The following is a 27406-nucleotide window of genomic DNA, read 5'->3' as shown; positions in this document are numbered from 1 at the left end:
GAGACTATTCCTATGATTATGTGATATCGGATCGGTGTGAGAGGTTATGTGAAATCATACAATATATCTATGTCACATGTGCTCACTTTTATGTGAAAGTTTATCGCCTATTGTATATGATGAGATGTGCATATTCGGTAAAGGGATGGTATGCAGAAGGAAGAATGAAATAAAAATACGAACAACTATGTTATAATTTGATTGTTATCTGTTGACCTTTGCTTAAAACTTACTAAGCATTGTAATGCTTACTCCGTTTACTTTGTTTTCTCTGTTTTATAGATCTCATTCTTGAAGCTACTGAGGCTCGAGGATCGTCGACAACTAGTCACACTATCACTATCCAACGCTTGTTATTCTTGTTTTGTTTAGAATTATTTTATGGTATGTATAGAATAGACTAGTGGCGGAAGAATATTTTTGGTTAATGTATATAAGCCATGCGAAAATGGCATCTTTTGAATGTTTACTTAGAAGTTTAAATTTTATCCTGGCTGTACTTAGTACTTATTTAAATGAATGATCTTTATTTCAAAAAAAAAGTTCAAAATTGTCTTTGTTCGACATGAGTTACAAGTCCGGTAATGCCCCTTACCTATTCCGGCAACGGTTACGGGATAGGGGTGTTACAAAAGATATTTGGCACAAAGGAAAGAGCGAGATCTCTTGTTTTTCAAAGGTTTCTTAATGAATAACAATGGAAGAACGACTCTCTGTCACACCCCAAAAATCGAGTTAGTATAATAAAGTAAGCAGGATCGTGTTGGTGAATAAAAAACCGTAATTAGGTAGATAATTAAATAATTAGGAATTAATTAAGTAAAATATTAAAATAATTAGAATTAAAAATTTTGGGTTAAAAAATTAAAATTAGGTGTCCGGGAATTAATTTGGTTAAAACGGATTTTTAAAAAAAAATAGATTTGAAAATAATTTAGAAAATAAGTTTCAATTGAAACTAAGGTTCAATTTGGAAAAGGGAGGAAACTGTAGGTGGTCAAAAGGCAAAAGCCCAATTTTTTAAAATTAGTTGGTTATTTAAATTACCCACCGTCTCTTTCCCTCCCATTCTATATCTCTCTCAAAAAATTTGTCAAACACCAAATAAAAGTTTTTCTCCCGAAATTAGCTCATCCTTTTTTTTTTTCTAAGCTCTCCAAACATAAAATCCCTTTTCAATTTTGAAGATTAATCACGTTTTCATCCTCCAATCCTCAAAAGATCTTCACATGCTTTAGCTCGATTTAGCTCCATAGTTCATTGATTTTGTGAAATTGAGGTGAGATTCTGAGTATTTATGATTAAACTAAGTGAGTTGTTATTTCAATTCGAGATTTGAATGATTTAATCAAGATCTCAATAGATCACTTGATTATAAGTTGATTTTTGGCTTGAAAATGGTAGATCTCCTACTACTTGGTTAAGCTATTGTTTTAAAGTGATTTCTAACTCATTTTGATATAATTAAAATATTTACAACCTTGATTTAACAAAACCTTAAAGAATTTGCATGAATCAAATGATTTTTCTTATTGAGATTGAAAACGAACGTGATTTCTTCAGAAAAATTAAACCAATGTAATTGAATAAAATTGATGGTTTAGATCTACAATTAGATGATGTTTAGGATGTATGAAGTTGAAATCTAAGCTTAGAAATGAGATTTGAGTGGTTGAACACCTACTTTGGCAAAACTAGTTAAGTTTTAAGAATAGATATTTAGAGGTTGTGATATGTGATTTTGAAATTATTTAATTGTGTTTGTTGTTGTAAGTAATGCCTTTGCAATGCATTTAACGTGTATGTGAAGTATCAATTCATTTGGGAGCCCCTACAAGCATGGGCAAAGGTAAATAAAAGCTTACTTGAGCATTGTAGATGAAACAAGAGCTAAGGTGAGTGGCCTGATATACTACATTTAAACTCCAATACACAATTTAAGGTAACACATGCAAACCCCTATTTAATTGATATGTGAACCTACTATGTCTTGTTATGTGAACCCTGTTTTATTAACCTGCGAACCTTTATCACCAGAAACTACGAACCCCTATCACAAGATACCTGTGAACCCTTATCACTTGTCATGTGCGAACCCCTATCACTAGTCATGTGCGAACCCCTATCACCAGACATGTATGAATTCATATCACCAGTCATGTGCGTACCCTTATCACCAGATACCTATTGTAACAACCCATTTTTCAGTGAGATCAGAACAGTGGTTTCAGGACCAAAAATTTGACCAAAAAATAAGGTTTATTTTTATTTCATTATATGATATGTATTATAATAGGCATGCCGTGTGAAAATTTTGAAATGAAAATTTTATCGATTAAGTGTTTAATTACGAGAAAGACTAAATCGCATAAAATGCGAAAGTTGAGTTCTAATGGCTATAAGGTTCAAATAGCTATGGGAATCTAAACTAGAGGTCATTATATGGTAATTAGACCGTTAAGAAAAGTATGTAGATTTTTCTTGGTGACTCATCCATGGAAATATAAAAAAGGGTAAGGACTAAATTGGAAATAGCAAAATACTTAATTAATTAAAAAAGATGATAAAAGAAATCATCTTATTTTATGTCATGTTCAACCTAAAACACATGGAAACCCTAAGTGAGAGAAAAGAAACTTTCAAGTCCTAATGGGGTAAGTTTCTTTGTCCAGTTTTTAGTAATTTTGGTATTTTTGAAACCAGGATAGCTCAATCTCTCTATTTGAGGGATTAATTTGAAAAGTTATCAAGGTATGAAAAATGGGTCATGGATGTATATGTTTGAAATTAGAAATTTATGGTAGAAAATGAAAGATTATCGATAGAGAAACAACTTTTACAAAGTGATTTTTGATGAAAACATGATTTAGGGACTAAAATGAAAAGTTGTAAAATTTTATGAAAAATTCTAAAATTTTATGAAAAAATGTGCTGGAAAATTTGTAATGGGGCTTTGGTTAGGCTTGGAATATGGAGTAATTTGCACAAGTTTCATTTTCCGGGCCTAGGGGCAAAATTAGAATTTATGAAAAAGTTAGGGGCAAAATGGTAATTTTACCTAAGACATAAATTGAGTCCATTTAAATATGAAATGTGTGAAATTTATGGTTAAATTCATTTATATAGATCCGGACAACACTAATTCAAGGTTAGATCGAGGAAAAGAAAAGGTTTCGGATTAGTAGACTTTATACGCGAACAAGTGTCGAGGTAAGTTCGTGTAACTTAATCGGGTATATAATTATGTTAATTGAATGTTGTGTTTGTATGTAATGTGATTTATGTTGATGTGTTTTACTTGTATGCTATGATGGAAAATTGATACATGCTTGAAATGGTGATAAAGGGTTAAGTTTTGATTGAATGTGAATTCCGATGATTATATGTGCTTTTTCGAAACTAATAAGGTCCTGCAATTGTTGCAAACGAGGTTTAGCTCAGACGAGTAATCCCATGGACCTTTTTATAGAAAGGATTTAGCTCGTATAGGTAATCCCGATATAATACCTCTCGAGCATATGTTATGATTAGGGTTTTTCCTAATCGAGCTTCTCTGAGCTTACGTTATATAAAGGATTTAGCCTGGACTAGTAATCTTATTATACAATAAGTGGCTCGAGAGAGTGTTTCTTGGTTAAGTGCCCTAAGGGGTACCCTTGAAAAAGGAATTGATGGATTATTGAATCATACACTTCGAGTGTACTACTTGAGCACCCATCAGAATTCAATAATTCAACAGACATAAAACTCTTGAAATGGCATGTGAACTTTGAGATGAATTGATAATGTCTTAAAAGAGTATGACATCATGAGCTCATCTATGTTACTTGATTGATATGAAGAATTTGGTGACTAACATGTTTGATTGAATGTATGTGATTAAGCAATTTGGCCAAATGGATGGAAACATAACATTGTATGCCTAGATTTTAATAAACAAGATTGGTAAGTTTAGTTTTCATTATACGAACTTACTAAGCATGTAATGCTTACTCCGTTTATTTTTTTGCTTATTTTATAGTGCTCGGAAGCTCATGAGGGTTGGAGATTACTAGAGCATCGTCACACTATCAACTAGTCATTTTGGGTATACTTAGTAAAAATCATTTTCGTATAATGGCATGTATAGGACAACTTGGCCAATAGTGGATTGAAAATGATGTTTTGTAACCTAGCCACTGGAATGGCTAGTAATGATTTATTTTGGTATGATTAAGTAGGCTATGATGATATATTCATATGTGATATGTTATGTATATGTGATCAAATGATGCTAATGCCTAAGTTATTCTAAGGTAAGTTTATAAACATATATGCATGTAGTGATATGCCTTGTTAAATGATGGAAATTTCCAAATTTGAATGCTTGAATTGGTTGGTTTTAGATGTGTGATTCAAGTGCAGGTCATGGGTGAAATTTTGGGTGAGAAATGAAGCTAGAAATGGCTTTATTTTGTCCACACGAGCGTGTGTCTAGACCGTGTGTGCCACATGACCTGGTAACACGGGCATGTGGTTAGGTTGTATGTCCCCTACACCTTAATTTTGAGAAATAGAATGCTCAAAATTAAGCACACGGGTAGAGACACGGGCGTGTGTCTCAGCCGTGTGTGCCACATGGCCTAGAACACGGGTGTGTGTCTTGGCCGTGTGAAACCTGCACCTATTTTTGAATTGAATTAATTAACCACACGACCTAACACACGAGCGTGTGACATGGCCGTGTGTGCAAGTCAGAGAGTTACACGGGGTCGAACACGGCCCCCAACACGAGCATGTCCCTTGGACCACATGGACGTGTGAGCCCTGCATCTTGAAATAATTTTAAAAAGTCACAAAAAATTCTTAAAGTTCCCGATTAAGTCCCGACTCGATTCTAATACTCGTATTGGGCCTCGAGGGCCCAATCAAGGGACGTTATGAATTATCTCAGTGAATGAATAGTAATTTGTATAAGTTATTTGTAAATATTTTTGAATGTTCTGGTAATGCTCTGAAACCCTGCTCCGGCAATGGATACAGGTTAGGGGTGTTAGACCTATGAACCCCTATCACTAGATACCTATGAACCCTTATCACCAGATACATGGGAACCCCTACCACTCGGTACATACGAACCCTGTTAGAATGTTATGCGAACCCTGTATGCTATGTGACTAGTTGTGATGTGGGAACCTATGCTAAAGTGATATGCGAACCTGTTATATATCATGCGAACCTACGCTAAAGTGATATGCGAGCCTATACTAATTTGATATGCGAACTGTGATTATGTGTGCAAGTTATGTTGCATGCAAACTGTATTACTTACGAACCATGCTTTATAGTGATCTGTATGAAATGTGACTAATGTGAACTGCTAGTTATAATGTGCAAACTCTGCTTATTGTGAGCCTATTATATTGAATATCGTGAATATGTTAAAAAGATATGTTGGCATTGTAACTTCATGGAACCATTGGATATAGTTGGCATGCCATAGGATTGTGAGTACTTACCCTTATTATTGTGATGGACATTGTGGCCTAGAGATGCGTTGGAGAGACTAGGGAATGTAGAGCATAGGTCCATTCACCAGACACAGCGCAGGGTGTTAGCATTCATGATACACTTATATCAAAAACAATGTAGGGCTCTTTGAGTCAAAAGCAAGACATTATAAAGAGATCCGTCCTTCTAATAGGTGTCTAATTACCTTTTTGGTCCTCTATTATTTACCACTTAAGCCATTTAATCACTATTTCTTTAATTAACAAGTTTGCACTTTTTTCAATTTAGTCCTTTTTACTTAATTAACTATCAAAACATTAAAATTTCCTAACGAAACTTTAATACTAATTTAATAACTCTCCGTAAATATTTATAAAAATATTTACGGCTCGCTTTATGAAATCTAAGTCTCATACCTCGTTTTCAGAACCACTTAACTTAATAATTTCTTTTAAAACACAAATCACTATTTCAAAAGTCTTCTTAAAATCATATTTAACTCATAAATATTAAATAATAAAATTTTCGAACTCACTCGTCGATTTAGTGGTATCGAACCACTGTTTCTGAAACTATTGAAAATTGGGCTATTACAAGAAGTCTGCGTGACAAGAGCCTCTCGTTGGGGACAGGAGATAGGAGCTATGTTTCAGCCGAAGCAGTGAGGGAATTTATTTTACATTTTGATAATTTTAGGAAGATTTTTTTAAAGGACGTATTTTATGTACCTCGTTTTAAAAGGAATTTAATTTTTGTAGCATGTTTATTTTATGACGGTTATTCCGTGACATTCAACAAAGGATTGCTATTAAAAAAATCATTCTTTAATCTATAATGAAATGGATGGAAAATAATCTCTACTTTATCAAACCAAACAACTACTTGATGCTTCAACTGAAATGGTGATAAAAAGCTTAAAACTTATCATTCTAATGTGGTGTACCTATAGCACTTAAGACTTGGTAATATTAACTAAGAAAGAATCACTAGACTGGTGAAAGATAGTCCCTTAAGTATGCTTAAGGAAGTTACTCCTCCACCATGTGAATCTTTCTTAGAAGGTAAAATAACTAAGAGGTCTTTTAGTTCGAAAGGAACAAGGGCCAACCATTTTTTAGAACTTGTACACGCTGATGTATGTGGTCCTGTAAACTCAAAATTATATAGGTTTTTTTTTATATTTTTTACCACCTTTTTACTTAATTATTATGTTTATCTCGAGTAATTATTATTGAAATAAGTGAATTTTACTTAATTAGTAATTTTAGACATGAACTTGGAAAGTATGTGAAATTATGCTTAATTACATGGATTTTATGCATATTTTGTATTAATTCATGTTAAATCATTAATGCATGTATTTTTCACTATGTAGGTAGGCTTAGAGCTGATCATGATGGGAGGGTTCGGGTAAAAATATAGGCCCAAAAAATGGGTTTGGACAAAAAACAAGGACCGTTTTGAAAATAGGTAGGCCTTGAGTAAGATTTTTGGCACAGGCTTGGCTACCTACCAATTATATACTAAATATTTTATTTTATTTTTAATCATTTTTAATTGTTGACAATTTAATTTAGCTTACAATTTATAGTTTGTTATAAAATTAAATATGTTGATTGGCTAATAAATAGATATTTTGGTTGGTTGATTATATTTTGCAGGTTTTTGGTGCTGTTTTGGTGTTGTTGGTGATGATGTTTTTTATGTTGTTTGGTGCTATTTTGATGTTATTTTTGTGGTGTTTTATTGTTTTTTCGCAGCTATTTATTATGTTGTTTATTGTCATTTTAATACTATTGGGGTATTTTAGAACTTTTGTTTTATTATTAATTTTGTTATTATTTTAGTTCTAACTTGTTTCAATTTTAATATAACCACTTTTTATTATATTTTCAATTTGTGTATTAAGAATTGTTTTAGTATCATTTTTTTATTTGTTTCTTGTTTTAATTTATTTTATGTTTTTAAATGTATTTGATTTATTATATTTTAAAATTTTTATTTAATAAAATAAGCTAAAAAATTTAATATGGGTCCGGCTCAAGCTTAGCAATTTTATTTTGGGTCGGGCTTGGATAATTTTTTAGGCCCACGTTTTGGGATGGGTCGAGCCCATGTCTCGGGCCCAGAATTTTGCTTAGGCCCTGCCCAAACTCGGCCCGGCCTGGCCCATGATCAGTTCTAAGTAGGCTATTGGAGACATGATTTAAATAAATAAAAGATGATCATGCACAAATTAACCATGTGGACCGCAAGACCATGCAATTTTGGGCATATGGTTTACTACTTAACCCTGTAAAGAAGGTGATAAAAGATGGACATGTTTGCTAAGTTATTGGATAGAAAAAAAAGTGTCCAACAAGGGGAATTAAAAGCCCAATTTTGGCACTTGATGTTGGCTGCCCAAAATGCATTTTGAGATATTTAATTGAAGGTTCCTGTAGTTGGAAAATAATTAGAATTTAGCCCAACAACTTTCCTGTTGAAATCGTCCACTACATAGCTATCTTTAGCTTAAAATTCGAATTCAAATTGGGAAGGCTTGGTCATCCCTTTTCCTTGAAGCATGGTCGGCCACATGAGAGAGGAAAGGAAGAAAATTTAAACCTATTTTTAGTAAAATCAAACCCTTACTTTCACCTGTAAATACCTTGTCATACATCACTTATTCATCATCCCTCATCCCTCATCCATCATCCATCATCATTCAACATTCCTCTCTCACTCACCTTAGTTTTCTCTCAATTTTTTTCCCTTTTTCCCTTGTATAGCCATCCATCCCCTCTCCCATCTTTGTCAAAAGCACTCATTAGCCAGCTACCTTCTAAACCCTTTAGCAAAAGAATCTTCAATCAGAATGAAGGAGTGCTTCAGTCAGAATAGATCCGAAAAGCTACTGAATTGAGTAGAGTTAAGCACATCAGTCAGAATAGATCTGAAAGGCTACTGAACTAAGTCTACTATTTCCTCTTGATTATTTATTTTAACATGTTTTCTTTGTTTTCGACATCAACTATGAAGTTATAATTCTTATATGCTAGGATAATTATATTAAGTTAATGAGATTTAGTTAATTCATGTTAACATGTTTTGTGCCTCAGTCAATTAGGTTTATCTATAAAGAATCTTTAGTCTGACCGAGGTGGGGAATACTTGTCCGACGAGTTCTTAGAATACCTCATAGAGAATGAGATTTTATCCTAGTTGACTGCATCAAGCACTCCACAGTAGAATGACGTAGCGGAGAGAAGGAATATAACCTTTCTTGACATGGTTCATTCAATGTTAAGCTATTCACACTCCCTACTTCCTTCTGGGATATGCGATACAAACAACTTGTTATATTCTAAATGATGTGCCAACCAAGTCTACTTGTAAGACACCTTATGAACTATGGCAATGGAAGAAACCCGCTCTAAATCACTTTAGGATATGAGGTTTTCCAACACATGTTTTGTATAAGGATGCAGAGAAGTTGGATGCTTATATAGAATTGTGTATATTTGTAGAATATACGAAAGGAACAAAGGGTGGATCATTATACAATTCAAAAGGTAATACGATTAAAGTTTCTACTCATGCTACTTTCCTTGAAGAAGGTTACATGGATAACTTTAAGCCCCGAAGTAAAGTGGTGCTCGAGGAACTTTTGGGAGTTGTAGAACAATTACCAAGTTAAATTCTTGAGAAAGTTGTAGAAAGACCTGCAAACAATCAACAACATAGGGGAATCCATCATAGTGGGAAAGTTTATAAGAAACTGGGCTTCTTCATCTATGATGGTAGTATTTATAATAAGGAAGCCAATCATGAGGATGATGATACGATCACTTACGAGGAGGCTATACAAGATGCCGATTCCAAGCTTTAGAAATAGGCTATGGATGCTAAGATGGATTCAATGAAATCCAGTATGGAGTGGGAACTTGTAGACTTACCGGTTGGGATTTAACCTATAGGGTGTAAATGGGTTTACAAGAAGAAGAGAAATATGGAAGGGAAAGTGAAAACACATGAAGCGAGACTTGTAAGAAAATGCTACACAGAGAAAGAAGGCATAGATTACAATAAGACATTCTCTTCAGTAGCCATACTCAAGTCTATCCACATACTCTTATTCATTATCACTGCTTTCGATTACGAGATCTGATAAATGGATGTGAAGACAACATTTTTGAATGACTATCTTGATGAGACCATTTACATGGCTCAACCCACTAGCTATGTTGTCAAAGGAAAGAAGTAGGCATCGTGTTCATGGAATAAAAGATTTGATCAAATGATCAAGACTTTTTGGGTTTAAGCAAAATGTTGATGAACCTTGTGTTTATAAGTGTATAAAGAACAAAAAGGTGGTCTTCCTCGTTCTGTATATTGATGATATTTGACTTATCATAAACGATGTAGAAGAATTGTCATCGGTTAAACTGTGGTTATCTCAACAGTTTAGCATGAAGGACTTGGGTGAAGGTAGTTATCTTCTTAAAATTTGAATCATTAGGGATCGAAAGAATAAAATGATAGCTCTATCACAAGCTTCATACATCGATAAGGTACTAAAACGGTTTACAATGACCGATGCAAAGCCAGCTGCTTAACTGACTACATCAGGATTTCATCTTTCTTTGGATGATTGTCCTAAGACAGTGGAAGAAACAGAGTATATGAGTAAGGTTCCATATCTTTCGATAGTTGGAAGCCTTATGTATGTTATGCTTTGCACACATCCATATATTTATTTAGTCAAAGGAATTGTAGATGTGGTGAAAGTAGCTTCTAAAGATAACCTTAAGGATCCATTATCTAATACTCTTGTAACTAGGAGTTTTAACAAATATGTCGAGGATATGAGAATGCAAAACATGACACATTTACTTCACTAGAGTAAATGAAAGATTGTTGGGAAATGTGCCCGTATTGTAGTAAGCATGTAATTATTTTTCCATGTATTTGAACAATGAATAAATAAATAAAGTTAATTTCACATTTCACTGTCATATCTTTTGTGTCTCTATCTTTTATATTTTGCATACATAGCAAAATTGTGACAAGCAAATACTAGCTCATTAATTGTTTAAGTTCAAACTGATGATAAGTGGCACTATAAGAACGTTTACATTGCGAGAAAGACAATTTACTTCCTTGATTACTCCTATGTTGCTCATATAAATACCAATATACCTTACCATCCATTATTCACTCCAATTCTTGTTGGGCTGAATATCTAAGCATATCGTATTCTCCATCATAACTTCATTGGTTTGTTAAGGCTCTGTTCACCCAACTTGATGTTTCGTTAATGTACCCATCATCATTGTATTGTGAATACATCTCATATGAGCCACAATGACGTTCAAATGAATATCCAAACATCCCTAAATGTCACTCAAGTATTTTCCTAGTTACCTTATCCATGATTGCATCCAACTCTGACTGACTTTTACAATTTGGTTCAAGGTGGTTGACAACAATATAATGGTCTTCACAATAGGAGTTGAGAATATAATGCACGACCTTTTCCAATGGGGTCATTGCTTCGTTTCTTCATTGGAGAAGCTCTATCATGAACAATCTTTGGTTCTCTATAATTCCCCATGGATCATATACTCGCTCTTCGTATTCTTTATTTTCGTACCATGTAGACATCTCGCGTTCTTCGTCCCAATTGCTATCATCATCAAATTCATCATCAACTGCATCCATAATTAAATTAAATAGTTAATAAGGTATTCCAAAAAATTAAATAAATAAAAATAACAAAATAATAAAAATAAAAATAATTAAAAGTTGACACACTATCTGATGCGTCGTGAACCAACTAAAAATCTGACTAAAGCAAGTGCACCTATCAATTAATAGTATAGCTACGGTGAACAAAGATATCGTTCCCACGAAAACTAAAAGTACTAGTAATTATTGTATTTCTATTATTTAACCGGTAAATTCGAATGATTAATTAAAACTAAAATTAACTAAATTAATTAACTAACGAACACGATAAAAAACAAAACAAGAAAATAACTTATTAATAACAAAGAAGAAAAACAATACCCGTGAAAGAATTCACTTAGATTTCACCTGTCATTATCAATCTAAATTACACAATTTCTTTACTTAGTATCTTGATCCGTAGAAATCCCTAAATTATGCTAATATCTCATTCGAGAGTAAGAACAACTGATTCTAGGTTGATTAATTGAAATTTCTTTCTAATTAAAACCCCTATCATCACATTAACTTGATCTATGGATTCCCCTATCATATTTGACTCTAATCCGGTAGATTTATGTCGTCTTATTTTTAGGATTGCATGTAACTCCACTCAATTATGCTAGATCTACTCTTAAACAGGGTATATTCCTCCTTTAATTTATGCACATCAAACATGGATAAATAATCTAGAAATATCAAACCAAGAATTAATCACATATAATTAAGAACAAGATCTAAGAATTTATTGCTTAAAATATAAATCAAACGACAAAATTCATCATAGGGTTCATCTCCCTAGGTATTTAGAAAATTAGTTCATGCTTGCAAATAAAAACATCCAAGAGATAGTATAACTGAAAGAAACAAAGAAACTCATGATAATCTCTTAAGAAATCAAATGGGAATCTTCAATCTTGATAGAAATCTACTTCAGAATAAGCTTCAATGGTGTTTTTCAAGTTATTTTCTTAAATATTCTATGATGACTCACTTATATCTTTTTATTTTTGTCATATTAATGCCCAAAAAACCTAAAAATCATATTTTTGCAAAGTTTGGTGAGCAATACCGTATAAACGACATGACCTACAACATGACCGTGTGGTAGCCCGTATGGCTCATACGGCTGTGTAAAAGGGGTCAGCCCATGTGGTTCTTATAACTCACTCTGATTTTTCGATTTTTGCTCATTTTCACTCCTTTTGCTCCCAAATGCTCTCTTAAGTATAAAAACATGAATTTAAAGGATTAGAAGCATAAAATTCAACATTAACATAAAAAAATCACCTAAAACGCATTGAGAATTAGATTAAAACATAATACTTTTAGCACTTATCAAATATCCCCACACTTAGGCGTTTGTTTGTCCTCAAGTAAAATCTTCAACCCACATTCAAGTTAACTTCCCTCAATTTAATTTTTCATCGATAATGTCTTAGTATTTTAGTATGTTATAATGATTTTGAACTATTTGAATAAATGCAATGTGGGTTGTTATGTGAGGCTAGACTTTTAGACTGTTAATAAAGATTCTGAACATTGATTTGTGATTTTAGGGTGCTTGAGAATATTATTGATGATGCATGTTATGTTTAATCAAAGTTCAAGTGTTAAAAAGGCATGGAATATGGTTAAAAAGTGTTAAAAAGGCTAATTTTGGAAATTTTGGCATGTCTAAAATGACCAAATGAATTAATTCAAACATGTAGGAGCCTTATAAAATCATGATATGCTGATTTGGTAGGTAGTGTGAAGGATTGCAAGTTAAAGCTTGTATGCTAGCATGAATTGCGGATTTGAAATGCTAAATTATGCTATCGTGCATTATGGTATGTTTAAGCATGTTCTAAATGGTGTTTGTAAGAAATATGACTTTTTAGAAATGAGAAATAGGCCAAAATGCACGAAATGGTATGTTTGGGAGTGACCAAAGTTAGAAATTACAGGGCTATTTCTACAGAAATTGTAGGCGACGTCGCGACGACATTCGAATGTTATTGCGACAAGGGATTGGCATCAAGATGCCCTAAGTTCCATCGTCGAGACGAGGGGCCTCCTTAAGATCACATTGCGACGTAGTGATCGCGTCGTCACAACGTGACACTATTCGTTCATGGTTTGTTTTTTTACATTACAATTTAGTCCTAAGTTTCAAGTAATGCAATTGGATTCCAAAAAGGTTTTAAAATGTTTTGAAAATATACATACCTAAGATTTAGATGTATAATTTCATAAATTCAAAGATAATTTTGTAATATAGTTATTTCCAATATTTTTTCACTCTTTCAATTTGGTCCCTAAAACACTTGTTTTTAAAATTAACGGAGAATTGTCAATTGGATTTAATTGATTCTTTCAACAATGTTTCTAAAAAGATTCTAGAACTAAAATGTATTTCTAAGATTGTTGTTATATGTGTGTTCAAATACTAGATGTGAAATAATGATTTTGCCCTCACTACAATTTGAATGATTTATGTTAGTTAAAGCATGTAACTAAGTTTGTTTGTTTATTCATGATTATGTATGACCTAATTGCATGTTTATGACTTTCGTTATCGATCAGATAAGTAGGAAAAAATTATTTATGCGTGTAAATATTGTGATGTGTTTTGAGTCACCTCAGTGACTAATGTGACGTTTTAGATTCAGGTTAGATTGTCCCACCGGATTTGGGGCGCCACAATCTCTCGAAAAAAATCAAAGCAATTTAATCTCTGTCAATTTAGAAAGTGAGCAATTAAAGATAATTAATCATGACGTTAATTTTTTCCATCAATTGTACATGATTTTAAATAGTGTAATAACAAAAGTAACCATCAACGTTTATTCATTTCATCAATTTGGTCCTAATTTAACAATTTTATCCCGCAACATTTGTATAAATCTGTGAATGTTGAGGCTAAATTTGTTGTATTTTTAGAATTAAGTTCAAAATTCTAAATTTGTTATTATACGAAACAAATTTATGTACAATTGATGGAAGACATTTTCGACGTGATTAATTGTCCATACTTGCTCATTTCTGAAACTGACAAGGAATAAATTACTCCAAATTTTTTTGAGAGGCACTAATTTGATTAATTTTAAAATTGAGAGGGACTAGAAAAGTCTTTTTACCTAAAACAGGAAGGAACTATTTTACTCTCATCTAACATACAAAAATCAGTTTATCTTTTTTTAATAAATGGACTAAAAATATAAATTAAGATATAAATATAAGGCTTGATTTTGTGGTATTCTTTTACCGGAAGAGAGTCATTTGGAATTTTTGGGAAGAAGAAAGAAATGAGAAGAAGGACAAAAAGAAAAAAAGAAAAAGAAAAAAGAAGGAAATAATGTAATAAGGAAAGGAAGATGAAAGAATTTTAAGAACTTTTTAATTGCATATGACATGTGAAGTTATAATTGGTTCGAAAATTTTGTTCACGCATGTTAACTTTTTGAAGTTAATTGAGTAACCTAATATAATTTAGGTAAAAATGTATAATTTATATTTCAAGTCGTGGACTAAACCAAAATGGAAAGATATCCACTCATTCAAAAGAATTGAAAGGGTAGTTCTAGTAATTTCATAAATTCCGGGCCCAATGTGGAGTCCAATTTGAAATTAATTTCATTTCAGCCCTCCCATTCTCAAACTTACAACATAAACCCCTAGAATACCGAAGAAATACTTGCGAACAAAACCAGAACATTCTCCCTCACTCTCACGCTTTGCTCATTTCTTCCCCTAAAACCAGCAAGCAAAACCCTAGCAACAATGGCAGCCATGCTGGTAACTTTACACTCCTTCTCCCTCATTTCATACGTGCTTTTTGTTAGTATCTTGCATCTTCTTCTTTTTTTTTTTTGTGAACTGCTACTAATCTGTTTCTCTTTTTGTTTTCCCCTGTTCTCAGCAACCGCAAATCATTCTTTTAAAAGAAGGGACCGATACGTCCCAGGGCAAGGCGCAGCTAGTGAGCAACATAAACGCTTGCACCGCCGTCGCTGACGTGGTTAGAACAACCTTGGGTCCCAGGGGTATGGACAAGCTCATTCACGACGACAAGGGGAACGTCACCATTTCCAACGACGGGGCTACCATCATGAAGCTTCTCGATATTGTCCATCCCGCCGCAAAGATCCTCGTCGATATCGCCAAGTCTCAGGACTCCGAGGTCACCTTCTCCCTCCTTTCTATTTCTGGTTCCGGAACTTTTCTCAAATTTCAGTTAAAGTATGGTTTAATAGTTCCACGTTTTCCATTACCGAACTGAGATTTTAATTTTTTAGTCTGTTCGACGTAACTAATCTCGTAAATGAAATTGACGTTATCAAGATCCAGTATTTATTCATTGCATTTAGATGATTTAGAGAGCTTCTTTTTGGTGTGAGGTTTGCAGGTTGGTGATGGAACTACAACTGTTGTACTACTAGCAGGAGAGTTTTTAAAAGAGGCTAAGCCTTTTGTTGAGGATGGAGTCCACCCTCAAAATCTAATTCGGAGCTATCGAACTGCTTGCTATTTGGTGAGTTTGTGTGTTTTCCCCCTCTTATCATGGTTTAGATGTTGCTATGATCTTTATGCTTCTATTTTATGCTGCATGTTGTATTCAATGGACAGGCTATTGAGAAGATCAAAGAACTAGCTGTTAGCATAGAGGGCAAAAGTCTAGAAGAGAAGAAAAGCTTATTAGCTAAATGTGCTGCAACAACTCTCTCTTCGAAACTCATTGGCGGGGAAAAGGATTTCTTTGCATCAATGGTTGTGGATGCTGTTATCGCTATTGGCAATGATGATAGGTTGAATATGATTGGAATTAAGAAGGTAGACTCCTATTTTTGATGCCCCATTTTCAACCTTTTTAACCTATTCCTTTTTCTGATATTTGTACTGGATCTTCCAGAGAGTTCCCTATCCCATAAGTTAGACTATTATTTTCTATGTTTAGTTTTCAACCTTTTTAGCCTTTTTCCCCCTTTTCTGATATTTATGCTTTGATCTTTGAGGAAGGATCATATATTTTCTGATATCTGCAAAATGATACACTTTCAATCCAGTGCATGTTATATTGAACTATGTTACTGTTCTAGCTGAGTGTAGCACTAGACTGTTCTTTACACGTAGATTCTCATCCATTGATTTTTTACTATCATGTTAATCTAAGTTTTGCAGTGGTATCTTTAGGAAATGAGGCGGCATCAATTTTAGCCTATTCTTTTGGAGAACCTTGTATAAGGTCCAAAATCCGGGGAAGTTAACTTTTGGAGAAAAAAAAGTTAAAATTTGTGATAGCTTTTAGAACTGCACATTGGAAGGTAGCCTTCATATCAAAGGATAAGAAGGCTAGCTTGTAAAAATCCATATTACAATTAGGACACCATTTTATTTTAATGGGTTAATGTAACTTTTAGTCTGTGAACCTGGCAATTGGGTCCACTTTGGTACTGAACTTGGCAACTAGGTCCATTTTGGTCCTTGCACTTGGCAAATGTAAAAGTTTGATGATCATAGTGCCACATCATCAAACTTTTACATTTGCCAAGAGCAAGTACCAAAGTGGACCAAAAAAGATTGTACTAGTACCAAAGTGGACTTAATTACCAAGTTCAGGAACTAGAAGTTATATTAATCTATTTTGATTATGGCTAAAGTTATTGGGCTAGCTGATTCCCTATTTGTTTCAATTTTTGGAAGTTAATTTTGGGTATTCAATAATACTATAGTATATTCATAGGTGGGGCCAGCAGCAGAGTATCTGGTCCATGAATTTATTTAGCTAATGTCAAATTATGAATCCAATGTCGGGGGTAAGAGTCTGGCATTGCCTCTAAAATGAAATTCCTTCGGACAATGATGCTAATAAAATTCCTGTCTAAATTTTTCTGTTTGCTTCTTGCATTAAATATAGTTGTGTTGAATAACAAATTGAGTAGTGTTTTTGTTCTTTTTACAGGTTCCAGGTGGCAATATGCGGGACTCCTTTTTGGTCAATGGTGTTGCCTTTAAAAAGACATTTTCATATGCGGGTTTTGAGCAGCAACCAAAAAAGTTTCTGAATCCCAAGATACTTCTGTTGAACATTGAGTTGGAACTGAAATCTGAGAAGGAAAATGCTGAGATAAGGTAGGGAATATTTCTGTCTTTGATTTGAATTACTTTGTTAATAAGTGGCGATTGACTCTACCTTGTTTTATATGCTACAGACTTTCGGATCCATCACAATATCAATCAATTGTTGATGCAGAATGGAATATCATTTATGACAAGTTGGATAAATGTGTGAAAAGTGGTGCCAAAGTTGTTCTTTCACGGTTGGCTATTGGGGATCTGGCAACACAGGTCTGAGATTTTGCCTTAAATGTAAATGTTACATTTTTCTTTCTGTCTGTCTCTTTTACTATTGATAACTAACTTATCTGTACTTCTATGGTTAATTCGTGACTAGCTTGAGTTAATATATGGTTATGGTTGTCAAATCCCCCAAAAAAAAAAAAACAAAAGAGACTGAGACAAATGCCCGTTTTTCTCTTCTTGCTTCATTACTTTTATGAGTGTTTGTGGTGGGTTTGTCAAGAAAATGTCTATGTTGATATTTGATACTTTATAATTCGTATATGACCACTTAGTTACTTCTGCTATGTTATTTCATTGATAGTTTTGCCGAGAAAGTGATGCATTTAGTAAATCATGTTTTGTTGCTCTCTCTCTCTCTCTCTCATATGTATACATACATACACCTATATATATATATATCAAGTTTTATTGATATGAATCTCTGTGTGTTGACAGTATTTTGCAGATAGAGATATTTTCTGTGCTGGTCGTGTAGCCGAGGAAGACCTTCAGCGGGTTGCTGCTGCAACTGGTGGAACTGTACAGACATCAGTTAACAACATAATTGATGAGGTTGCTATGCACTTTATATTTGTTTTTGTTTGGAATGCAGCCATCCTTTTCAGTTTCCTGCTCACTGTCAAAAACTGTTCAATTTCCTTCTTTTGAACTTCTTGAATTTAAATCTCTTTGGTTTGAAGGTTCTAGGGACATGTGAAGTTTTTGAGGAAAAGCAAGTTGGAAATGAGAGGTTTAATATATTCAGCGGTTGCCCATCAGGACGGACAGCCACTATAGTTCTTCGTGGTGGAGCTGATCAGGTTTTCCATATCTTGATGAGTTCTTTTTCTTAACGTTTATCGCTTCTCATTCTGATGCTAGAGACTGAATTATTTTCAGTTCATTGAAGAAGCTGAGAGGAGCTTGCATGATGCAATTATGATTGTTAGAAGAGCTCTGAAGAACTCTACAGTAGTTGCTGGAGGTGGTGCAATAGATGTATGTATTTATAACAACTACCGAAACTTGTAATCATTTTTAAGATAATTTTGGATCTTGATATTTAAAACTTGCCTTTGGTGGAAGATGGAGATAAGTCGATACTTGAGGCAGCATGCACGCACAATAGCTGGGAAGTCGCAACTTTTTATTAATTCTTATGCAAAAGCTCTTGAGGTATGTTCTATTACCTCCCACCCAATGGTTAAATTAATGGGAGTTCCCTATACAGGTTTTTTGTTAGGTGAAATAGAAATTGAATTTAATCTGATTTCAATGTGGTCTTAATGTAATTTACTATGATTGGAGATGAAATTATGTTTTTCTTGGAGGAAATTTATTTAAGTTATTCAAAATTTGTATGAAAAGGTATATGTACCTGGACATGCATTCGCATATGTCAACATGCTTAAATACTGCTTTCAGCTAATGTATGCTTCTTAATTTTGCTGAACCTTGTCAGTTAGATAAACAACTTTAATCCTTTCATGTCTAAACAAGAGCCTGTTGGGTGAACAACTACTGGAGAAACATGTTTTTAATGTGTTTGGGCAGATTTTGAAATTTTGCCCTTGTTATTATATAAAATTTTCTTGCATATGCATTCATTATATCTTGCAGCCATAGCATAATACCTTGTAATACATGAACACAACATATATATTTTCCTTGAAGACAATTGTTTTAGGAAGGCCTCATATATAACTTTGCCTTGAAATGCTCTATCAAAATGAACCCTTTGCATTTATCTTTTCATCTGCAGATATATGACATCTTTATGCTGTATCCTTCAATCTGCAGGTTATCCCACGGCAACTGTGCGACAATGCTGGATTTGATGCTACTGATGTGCTGAACAAATTAAGGCAGAAGCATGCGCTTCCATCTGGTTAACCTTCGTTTACTAAGTTTTCTTTTTTATTAACTTTCTAAATCATTTTCTACCCATTTTATCAATGAGAGATTCTCTTTTAACTGTTTGAGTTTCTGGGCAGGCGAGGGTGCTTCTTACGGAGTGGACATCAACACTGGTGGAATAGCAGACTCATTTGCAAACTTTGTCTGGGAGCCATCAGTTGTAAAGGTGGCTTGACTGATTAACAACTGATATTTTCTTATGTAATGGTATACCTTTTAATTTGCTAATATCTATTTCAACAATTTTTGCATTTTGTATAAAAAATGTGCCCACAGAGCAATGCCATCAATGCTGCTACTGAGGCTGCTTGTCTTATTCTAAGTGTGGATGAGACTGTAAAGAATCCCAAGGTAATACCATGTTCCCTGTCTCGGAAACCGTATGCATACTTTTTATGTTTTGTTGTTTATCTGCTTCTTTTTATGTGATCCATTTAATTATATATTGCTCAAGCATTTGTGGACCAAATGCTTCAAAAATTTCTGAATTTGTTCCTGAATTGAGTTTTGTTGGTCAAATTATCAATGGGTTATTGGACCTAACTTTCAGCTCAAATTGTGATAATAAGACCTTTTTCATGGTTAATGAATGTTCCTGGGGAAGGGTGTATTCTTTAAAAGCAATAAAGGCCCTGATTCTTGCTCAAAAATCAAAATATGTTAGAAAATTAATAAATTTTTGTATGAAATTTTGTGGCATTTGGAATTTTTCTAAATCCCAAACCCTTATTAAATCAAGCCTCATAATTTAGGAAGACCATTTTCATTCCTGAATCACTTGATAAGATAAAATGAGGTTGTAAATCCTTAGTCCGGGAGCCTGATTGAATTAGTTCAATCATCATGCTCAAACGTTGAGCTTAACACTGAACTTAGCTTGAGTTCGATTTCCAAACTTAAAACTTGAGAAAATGCTAATTACTAGAATATTTAATTTATGCATGTGTTTAATATCTGAAGTAATTAAAAATTCCAGAGGTTCTAGGCTTGCAAGCCTCTTGAGTGAGTATACTGGAGCTTGAGGCTAACAGTGAACAAGTGGTACTTGAAGAATTCATAGAGCTTAGCTCAAGTAGCTTATGCGTAATTGGTTTCGTTATACCTTAATAGAGGCAATGAGAAATTTCTTTATGATAAGTAGATTAAAGTTGCAGTTTAAGTTTTGGTCCCAAACTCAAAAGTCTGGTTCTTTTCTACATTAGAAATCTCATTTTATGTGTCTTTTCCTTTTGCTCTTGCAAAATTGTCCATCATGAGTATCAAGTCTTAATATTACTAAAATTATGGAGCTTGAAGTGTCAACTGACCTCAAAAGAGGAAAAATAAAGAAAAGTGGTAATAGTTACTGAGATTGAGTTTTCAATCACTGACAATGATTCCCCTTGGTTTAAAATCTCTAACTCATTATTATTATAGGTCTCTTGAAAGTTGATGCTCACCTTCATAAATATTCCCTTAGGATGGTTGCAAGCTGCTGGAACCAACCAAAGCCATGTTTGAACTAGTGAAACATGAAAGGGATATTTGACATAAATATGTCTGTTCCTCATGAAATATCCAACTTTTGGTTAGATAGATTGCACTCTCATGCTCAAATAGTGGAATCCTACTACAAAAACTAACCTTTAATCACAATGCTTCTTTCTTCAATTACTGCCATGAACTCTGCCTCAAATCATAGGCAAGAAGATAACCTATAAAGATCACTTATCCAAGTCCCCAGTGTAGTTTAGAGTTCTCAAAACCCACGATACTATTAATGCAATCTCTGATCGTGTTCCTGAGGATAACTATAAATGCCTCTCAAGTATTTAGGGATCCATTTCATACCTATGTCCTTCTGTAGGATAGACCAAATCTGGAGTTCAGTGATTGAAATTTCTACTCAATGATCATTTTCTTCTTGTTCCCCTTTGTCCTCATTTCATGTGTTTGCTGTCATTTGCTTTATCGTGCATTAGGGCTTATTAATTTCTGAGAGAGATTTGAGATAGGTTTAGAGGAATCTCATTTGTTGTCAGAGTTTTGAGGGATTGAGACTCAAAACTCATGGGATTTGGGGAATAGTGATTGGGTGTTTCAAGTTAAGTGAGTTCTGATGATCATAATTTGGTATAATCATCATTAGTAATTATCGTTATAGTAGAAACAACACATTTTTAATTTGAATATTATATTGAATCATGGGAATCCACACAGTGCCATTGATTCAAATAACAAATATGTCAATGCTTTATATATCAACATCTATAGAATAGCCATACTTTCCTCCGCTCAGCCACTCCCACCTGCTCCTGGAAAAAGTAATATAAGCGAGAATGTTTTTATCATTTTTGTTTAGCTTATTGTCTTTACATTATATGTATGTACGAGTATAAATGATACATATTCCTTTCAGTTATATTTTCAATTTAAAATGATTTTTGTGAAAATGGGCAGAAAATGGCAATGGAACTATTTTCTTTCTTATTTCCCGCTCTACCGCTTGTTCCTAAACAAAGAACAAAGGCTTAATTTTATTAATATGATGCATTGTGACCTACATTATGTCCATTTTAGCCGAACTACTTGTTAGAATTAATGTGTGGCAAAAGCATCTCCACTGCCGTACGGCTCTTTCACTGATGTCGTATGCTGTAATGTTACAGTCGGAGAGTGCACAGGGAGAAGCTGCTGCTAGTGCCATGGCTGGCAGGGGGCGTGGCCGTGGACGAGGAATGAGGAGGCGTTGAGACTTTAACAGTTTTTACATCCAACTTGTCTTATTGTTGTCTAATCAAAATGAGGATGGAAGATTCTAATTAATTAGGTTTTGTTCTTGTATTTGTTCGGTGTTTTTGGTATGGAAGAGCCAATGAAAGGCCAAATTGTTTTAAGATGTGTGCTTTTTGATTGTCATTATTATGCATCAACATGATCATGACCTTTCAGCATCGGTTTCACACAAGCTTTTTATTTTATGAACTTCTAAGTTTGCAATAAATGTTTATATATAAAGGCCAGTCATTTGTTATATACTTAATAGTGAGTAAAGATCCTAGACCTTATCTGAATGTCATCTTCAGTACTGTAAATAGAATGAAAATACTTGTAATATATGAAAAAGCACAAATCTTAAAATCATGTCTATTTATCCAAGCTTAAAGAATCACTTGTAAATGTCGGTTGGAAATATAAGGGGATATGGATATAAATTGAAGTATGAGGCTTGAAAAATATGAGTTTGTTTAAAATATAAGTTGAGTGAGGGGATTTAACAGAAGTATGAGGCTAGAAAATATACTTGACCAAAAAAAAGGTTTGTTTAAAATATGGGTTGAGTTTCAATTTTAAGGCTTTAATTTAGCTTAACTTGTAATATATTTTTATTGATTATGTAATTTGTCATGAAGTTAAATATAATATATGTTGAGGAAGTAGATAATAATATATTATCAAATCAAGTCTTAGTTTCGTCGTTGGTTGGATTGGCCTATAGACTTGAAATGCCCCCCTAAACAATTTCTGTATGGTATCTGGTATTGTTATAGGATTAGACATAGTGAAATGAAGATTTTGATAAAATTAAAATTAAATATTGGAGATGGAAATGCATTAAAAATTATGGATGTGAGAATGTAACATGACAATTGCAAATTCTAAGTGGGAGTAAAATGCAATTTTGACCAAAAAAAAAAAAAGAAAAGAAAATATGAGTTATGATTGATTATTTGACATGAGAATAATTTGGATTACTTATTAATGTGATGGAAATCACCTTTGGCTCAAATTAGAAACATTTGAAAGTACAAGTAAAGTGCAAATTTTCATGTAACACCCCCAAAAAAAAACTGAAATATTATAATAGTGTTAAATTGTATATAATTGATTTATGTTAAAATGAGGGATATATAAAGATGATGAAAGAGAAGGTTAAGAAATGCTAAAGAAAATTTTAAATTAAGAAGTATGTTGAGATAAGTTAGTCTAAAGCAAGGATTAAATCGTAAATATGTGAAACATTTATGGTCCAAGTGTAAATATTAAAAAATTAAGGGGTTAATGTGTAAAAATAAGAAATTTAAAGTACCAAGAGTGAAAATAATCCAATTTATTTTGACGTGTAAGGACCAAATTAAATAAGTAGAAAAAATAAGAGGGACTCAATCACAATTTTACCAAAAGTAAGTAGTGACTCAAGGATGAAATTTTGAAGAAACATGAAGAGTAAAATTGTTATTTAGTAAGAAAGATAATTGTTGGGTGTAGTGATGATATGAGAGATATTTTGAATAATTTATTTAATTTAATAATATATTAATAATTAAATTAGATATTTTTGATAATACTTTAATAATAAAATGATAATATAAAAAAGTGGAGGAAGAAAGAATTTTCTTCATCCTTTCCTCTCCAACATAGTGGCAAAATAAAGGAGGGGAAAACTTTCATTCTCTTATAATTTGGTCATTACCATGAAATCCCACTTTTTCTCCTAAATTATTTGATAGTTTTCATAGTCTCCCAAAAGAAGAAGTGAAATGAAGATACTAGAGAGTATGTTCATCAATTTAGAAGCAAGAAATTGGTAAATGAAAGTGAAGAAAATTAATAGAAAAAGGAAGGATAGTGAGGAAGATGAGAAAGAAATGGAAGTGAGGAAAAATGGAAGAAACTCTTGACAAAAAAAGGTAAGTTTTCATACAATCCATACTTGTATTCGATAAATTGAATTAAATATGTTGAAAATAAAATGTATGAAATGTGTATTTTAATCTAAATTCTAGAAATAGAAAGTATGTAATGAAGCATGACATGTAGAAACTTGAAATGCTAAGCTTTCAAGTAAGAGATAATATGATGTGTGTTGTAAAAAGCATTAAGAATTAAGAAATGAGTATGTTGAATACACATAAATGAGTGATTAAATTGAATAGAAATAAAAGGTATAAGGACTATGTATGATTAAATAAAAATAATGTAAAGAACCATGGAAAAAGTAGAGAAATTTACTAAAAATAATTTTAGACAACAACAGTGACTCTAGATTGAAAATTCACCAAAAATTTTAGAAATTTATTTAGAGATTGAATTATGAAATTACAGCTTAATGAGTTTAGTTTTGCATAGAAGAAATGATGCAGGCAATGGAATTGTAGATTGTGATATATAATAAATTTTGTGAGACAAGTTAGAATGGTTTTGGGTTCTCCTGTTCTGATTTTGAAAAATCATTATAAGTTGTAAAAAAATGTTTAGGAGATTAAATTTTATGCATAAAATATTACTGAGTCTATTTTCAAGGGAAACAAACGGTAACATAATAGATTATTTGTATTGAATGATATTTAATTTTTAGTGAAGAAAGGTCAAAGCTACCTAGCAGCAGAACATGGGAAGGTTTGAGAAAAAAAACTGTATCAACTGGCTTATATGGAAAATTTGGAATTTTTATAGTAAAAAGTTCATTGAGCTCAATTTTAAAAACAAGCAGATCTTAATTTCAAGTTCTATAGAAAGAGAAAAAAAATAATTTAGTGACTACTACTTGAATGGATAGTTTTACTAAGAGTATACATGTGATTCGTGTAGTCATAATTAATTTTACATGAAAGCATGTTATACTAAAAGCTAAAGAATCTTATATATGTACAATAAGGATATGGAATGGAGTGGAGGAGGAGGGAAAAATAGTAGAAGGGAAGAAATATTATGAAGTTGTTATAAGTGTTAGAATGACTAATATATATGAGAAGTTTAAAAGAATTGATGAGATAATAAGTGAATATTGGTCATTTGATGTGTCAATGAAATGTAGTTAATAAATTGAATATATTGATTGGATTAATTGAATTGTGAAATGTATAATCTATTTTAGCTCATAAATGGTTCTAATCTGAATTCAATTGTCGCGATAAGAGTGAAATAATCTTTAATAATAAAATAATATGATAAATCGATTTGAAATTTTTATAGTTGCTTCGGCAATAAATGTGACATCCCGATACCTTGACCCGACGACCGGGTTGGGTATAGGGATGTTACATTTCCATTTTACAAATGGAAGGGTAAATGAGTTCTTTCCACCATCGAAGGATTTTTAATAAGGGTTTAATAGGATTTATGAGAATTGAGTTGATACATCTATCGGATTCGAAGGAATTGTACAAAAGGGAAAAAATGGGGGTTAAAATGGTAACTTGGCCACAAAATGATGTTTTGGTCATTTAAGAGTTTTAAAATGAAAATATCATTTTGATAATATATTTGATTTATGGAATAGGTTTGGACATTTGTTGTGATTAAATTGAAGTGATGGAATGTGAACTATATATTAGAACTTTTGACTTGGGTTTGACTTTGACTTGGATTTTTTATATTTTAAATTGCGAAAAGAAAAAAAAAAACCCAAACAACCCTTCTTACCCGCTGCTACCGTGAGTCTCTTTGGGGGGAGGGGAAAATTTTCTCTCATTCAACTATTGATATTTTTCTTGAAATCTCACAAAAACCCAACACCCAAACCTTGACTTTTTGCTAAAATCACTTGAAAATCATCTTATAAACTCATTTCCATATTCAAATATTTCATTTCAGCCTAGAGTTTCATGGGTTCTTGAGAGAGAAAGTTGACACAAAGAGAGAGAGCTTCAATATTGTAAGAAATTGTGTTTTCCACCCCCTAGCTTGATATTTGGTATTAGTTGCTAAGAAAGCTTGGAAAATTTTATAAGCTCGTTGATACTAAAACCAAACAAGGTGGATATGACGGTGATATAGGGACGTTGATACTAAGACCAAAAAAGGTGGATATGACGGTGATATAGGGATGTTCACCTTGCTTTGGGTAAGGCGAAGAGCCGCTATGCATGATTATTGAATTATGGTGATTATAGAGTTGGATGGAGAAGAAAGAGAAGAGAATGGATAAGTTCAAGAAAGAGAGAGAGAAAGGATCCCTTTTTGGTTGGGGCTAAGGAATTATATACCCTTAGCTATGATTCTGAGGTGCCATGTGTCATCTTCCAATAAGTGAGCCCAAAGTAAGTTGGCCAAGTTGTGACAGCCCTAAAGTGACCCTAGTCGGAAAGCAGTTTCAGGACCGCTAAACCGAGTCACCAAATTATTTGGATGTGATATTTATGGTCTAAAATATGTGAATATGAATGTGTGAAAATCTTAAGCTTCGATTTAGTAAATTGCATGTGAATTTAGTCAAAAGGACTTGTGTGACACTTTTGAAATGTGATAGGCTAATCTACAAGGATCTAATAGTGCATGTAAACAAAAAGGAGGACTTGCATGTCAAATTCCCCCTTTTTAATTGCTAGTGGCTGGCCATGACAAAGGATGATGGGCAAAACATGTCATAGACATGTTTTGTTGGTGCATCATGGGTGGAAAAACAAATTAAAGAGCATGGGCAAAGAAAGAAAAAAAAATGGTCTTTGCCGTGAATGGAAGAAAGAAAACAAAGAAGAAAAAAAAAATGTTCATCATTTGATTCATCTTTTGGCCGAAAATTTGAAGGAAAAAAAGGAAGAAGGGAGTGAAGCATTCGGCTATCCTAGGTCACTATTAAGGTAAGTTTGATGTTTTGCCATGAGATTCATGTATATTTTAGTAGTTAGCTTGAGTTCTAACTAGCCATGGTTCCAATCCTTACTATGTCATGGAGATGATATTCGCTAAGGTAAGATTGTGTTGATATCATTTGCATGCTAAAAGTGAAGCTTTGTAATGGTGCATGTGATGGTGTATTGATGATGAATGTGTTATGGAAAGAAATCGGTCTTCCTAAGAATATATTTGTGAATGTTTATATTAGTAATAGCCAAATTAAAGAGGTTTGATGTCTTGAACAAATGTTGATTATATGATTCAAAATGAGATATGTCAATGATGAAGTATAATCGGCCATGGAGGTAGCTCATTTTGGAAGTGTGATTGTGGTATATTTTCTTTGTGATTGATTATAAAAAATTTG

General features: G+C 33.0%; 1 protein-coding gene across 1 annotated transcript; it reads left to right on the top strand.

The window, feature by feature from the left end:
- The first annotated feature begins 14826 nt into the window (after positions 1 to 14826).
- LOC108486521 (T-complex protein 1 subunit eta) lies at positions 14827 to 22423 on the top strand. The gene is made up of 14 exons (XM_017790615.2): positions 14827 to 14979; positions 15104 to 15364; positions 15590 to 15715; positions 15811 to 16014; positions 17144 to 17313; positions 17394 to 17529; positions 17980 to 18096; positions 18225 to 18344; positions 18424 to 18522; positions 18610 to 18699; positions 19324 to 19411; positions 19518 to 19606; positions 19717 to 19791; positions 22089 to 22423. Exons 1-14 carry the CDS (start codon positions 14965 to 14967, stop codon positions 22170 to 22172), a joined length of 1674 nt encoding a protein of 557 aa, XP_017646104.1. The 5' UTR covers positions 14827 to 14964; the 3' UTR covers positions 22173 to 22423.
- The last annotated feature ends 4983 nt before the right edge of the window (positions 22424 to 27406 follow it).

Source organism: Gossypium arboreum, chromosome 11 (genome assembly GCF_025698485.1).
Source record: "Gossypium arboreum isolate Shixiya-1 chromosome 11, ASM2569848v2, whole genome shotgun sequence".
NCBI lineage: Eukaryota > Viridiplantae > Streptophyta > Magnoliopsida > Malvales > Malvaceae > Gossypium > Gossypium arboreum.
This window is presented reverse-complemented; position numbering and strand designations above follow the sequence as displayed.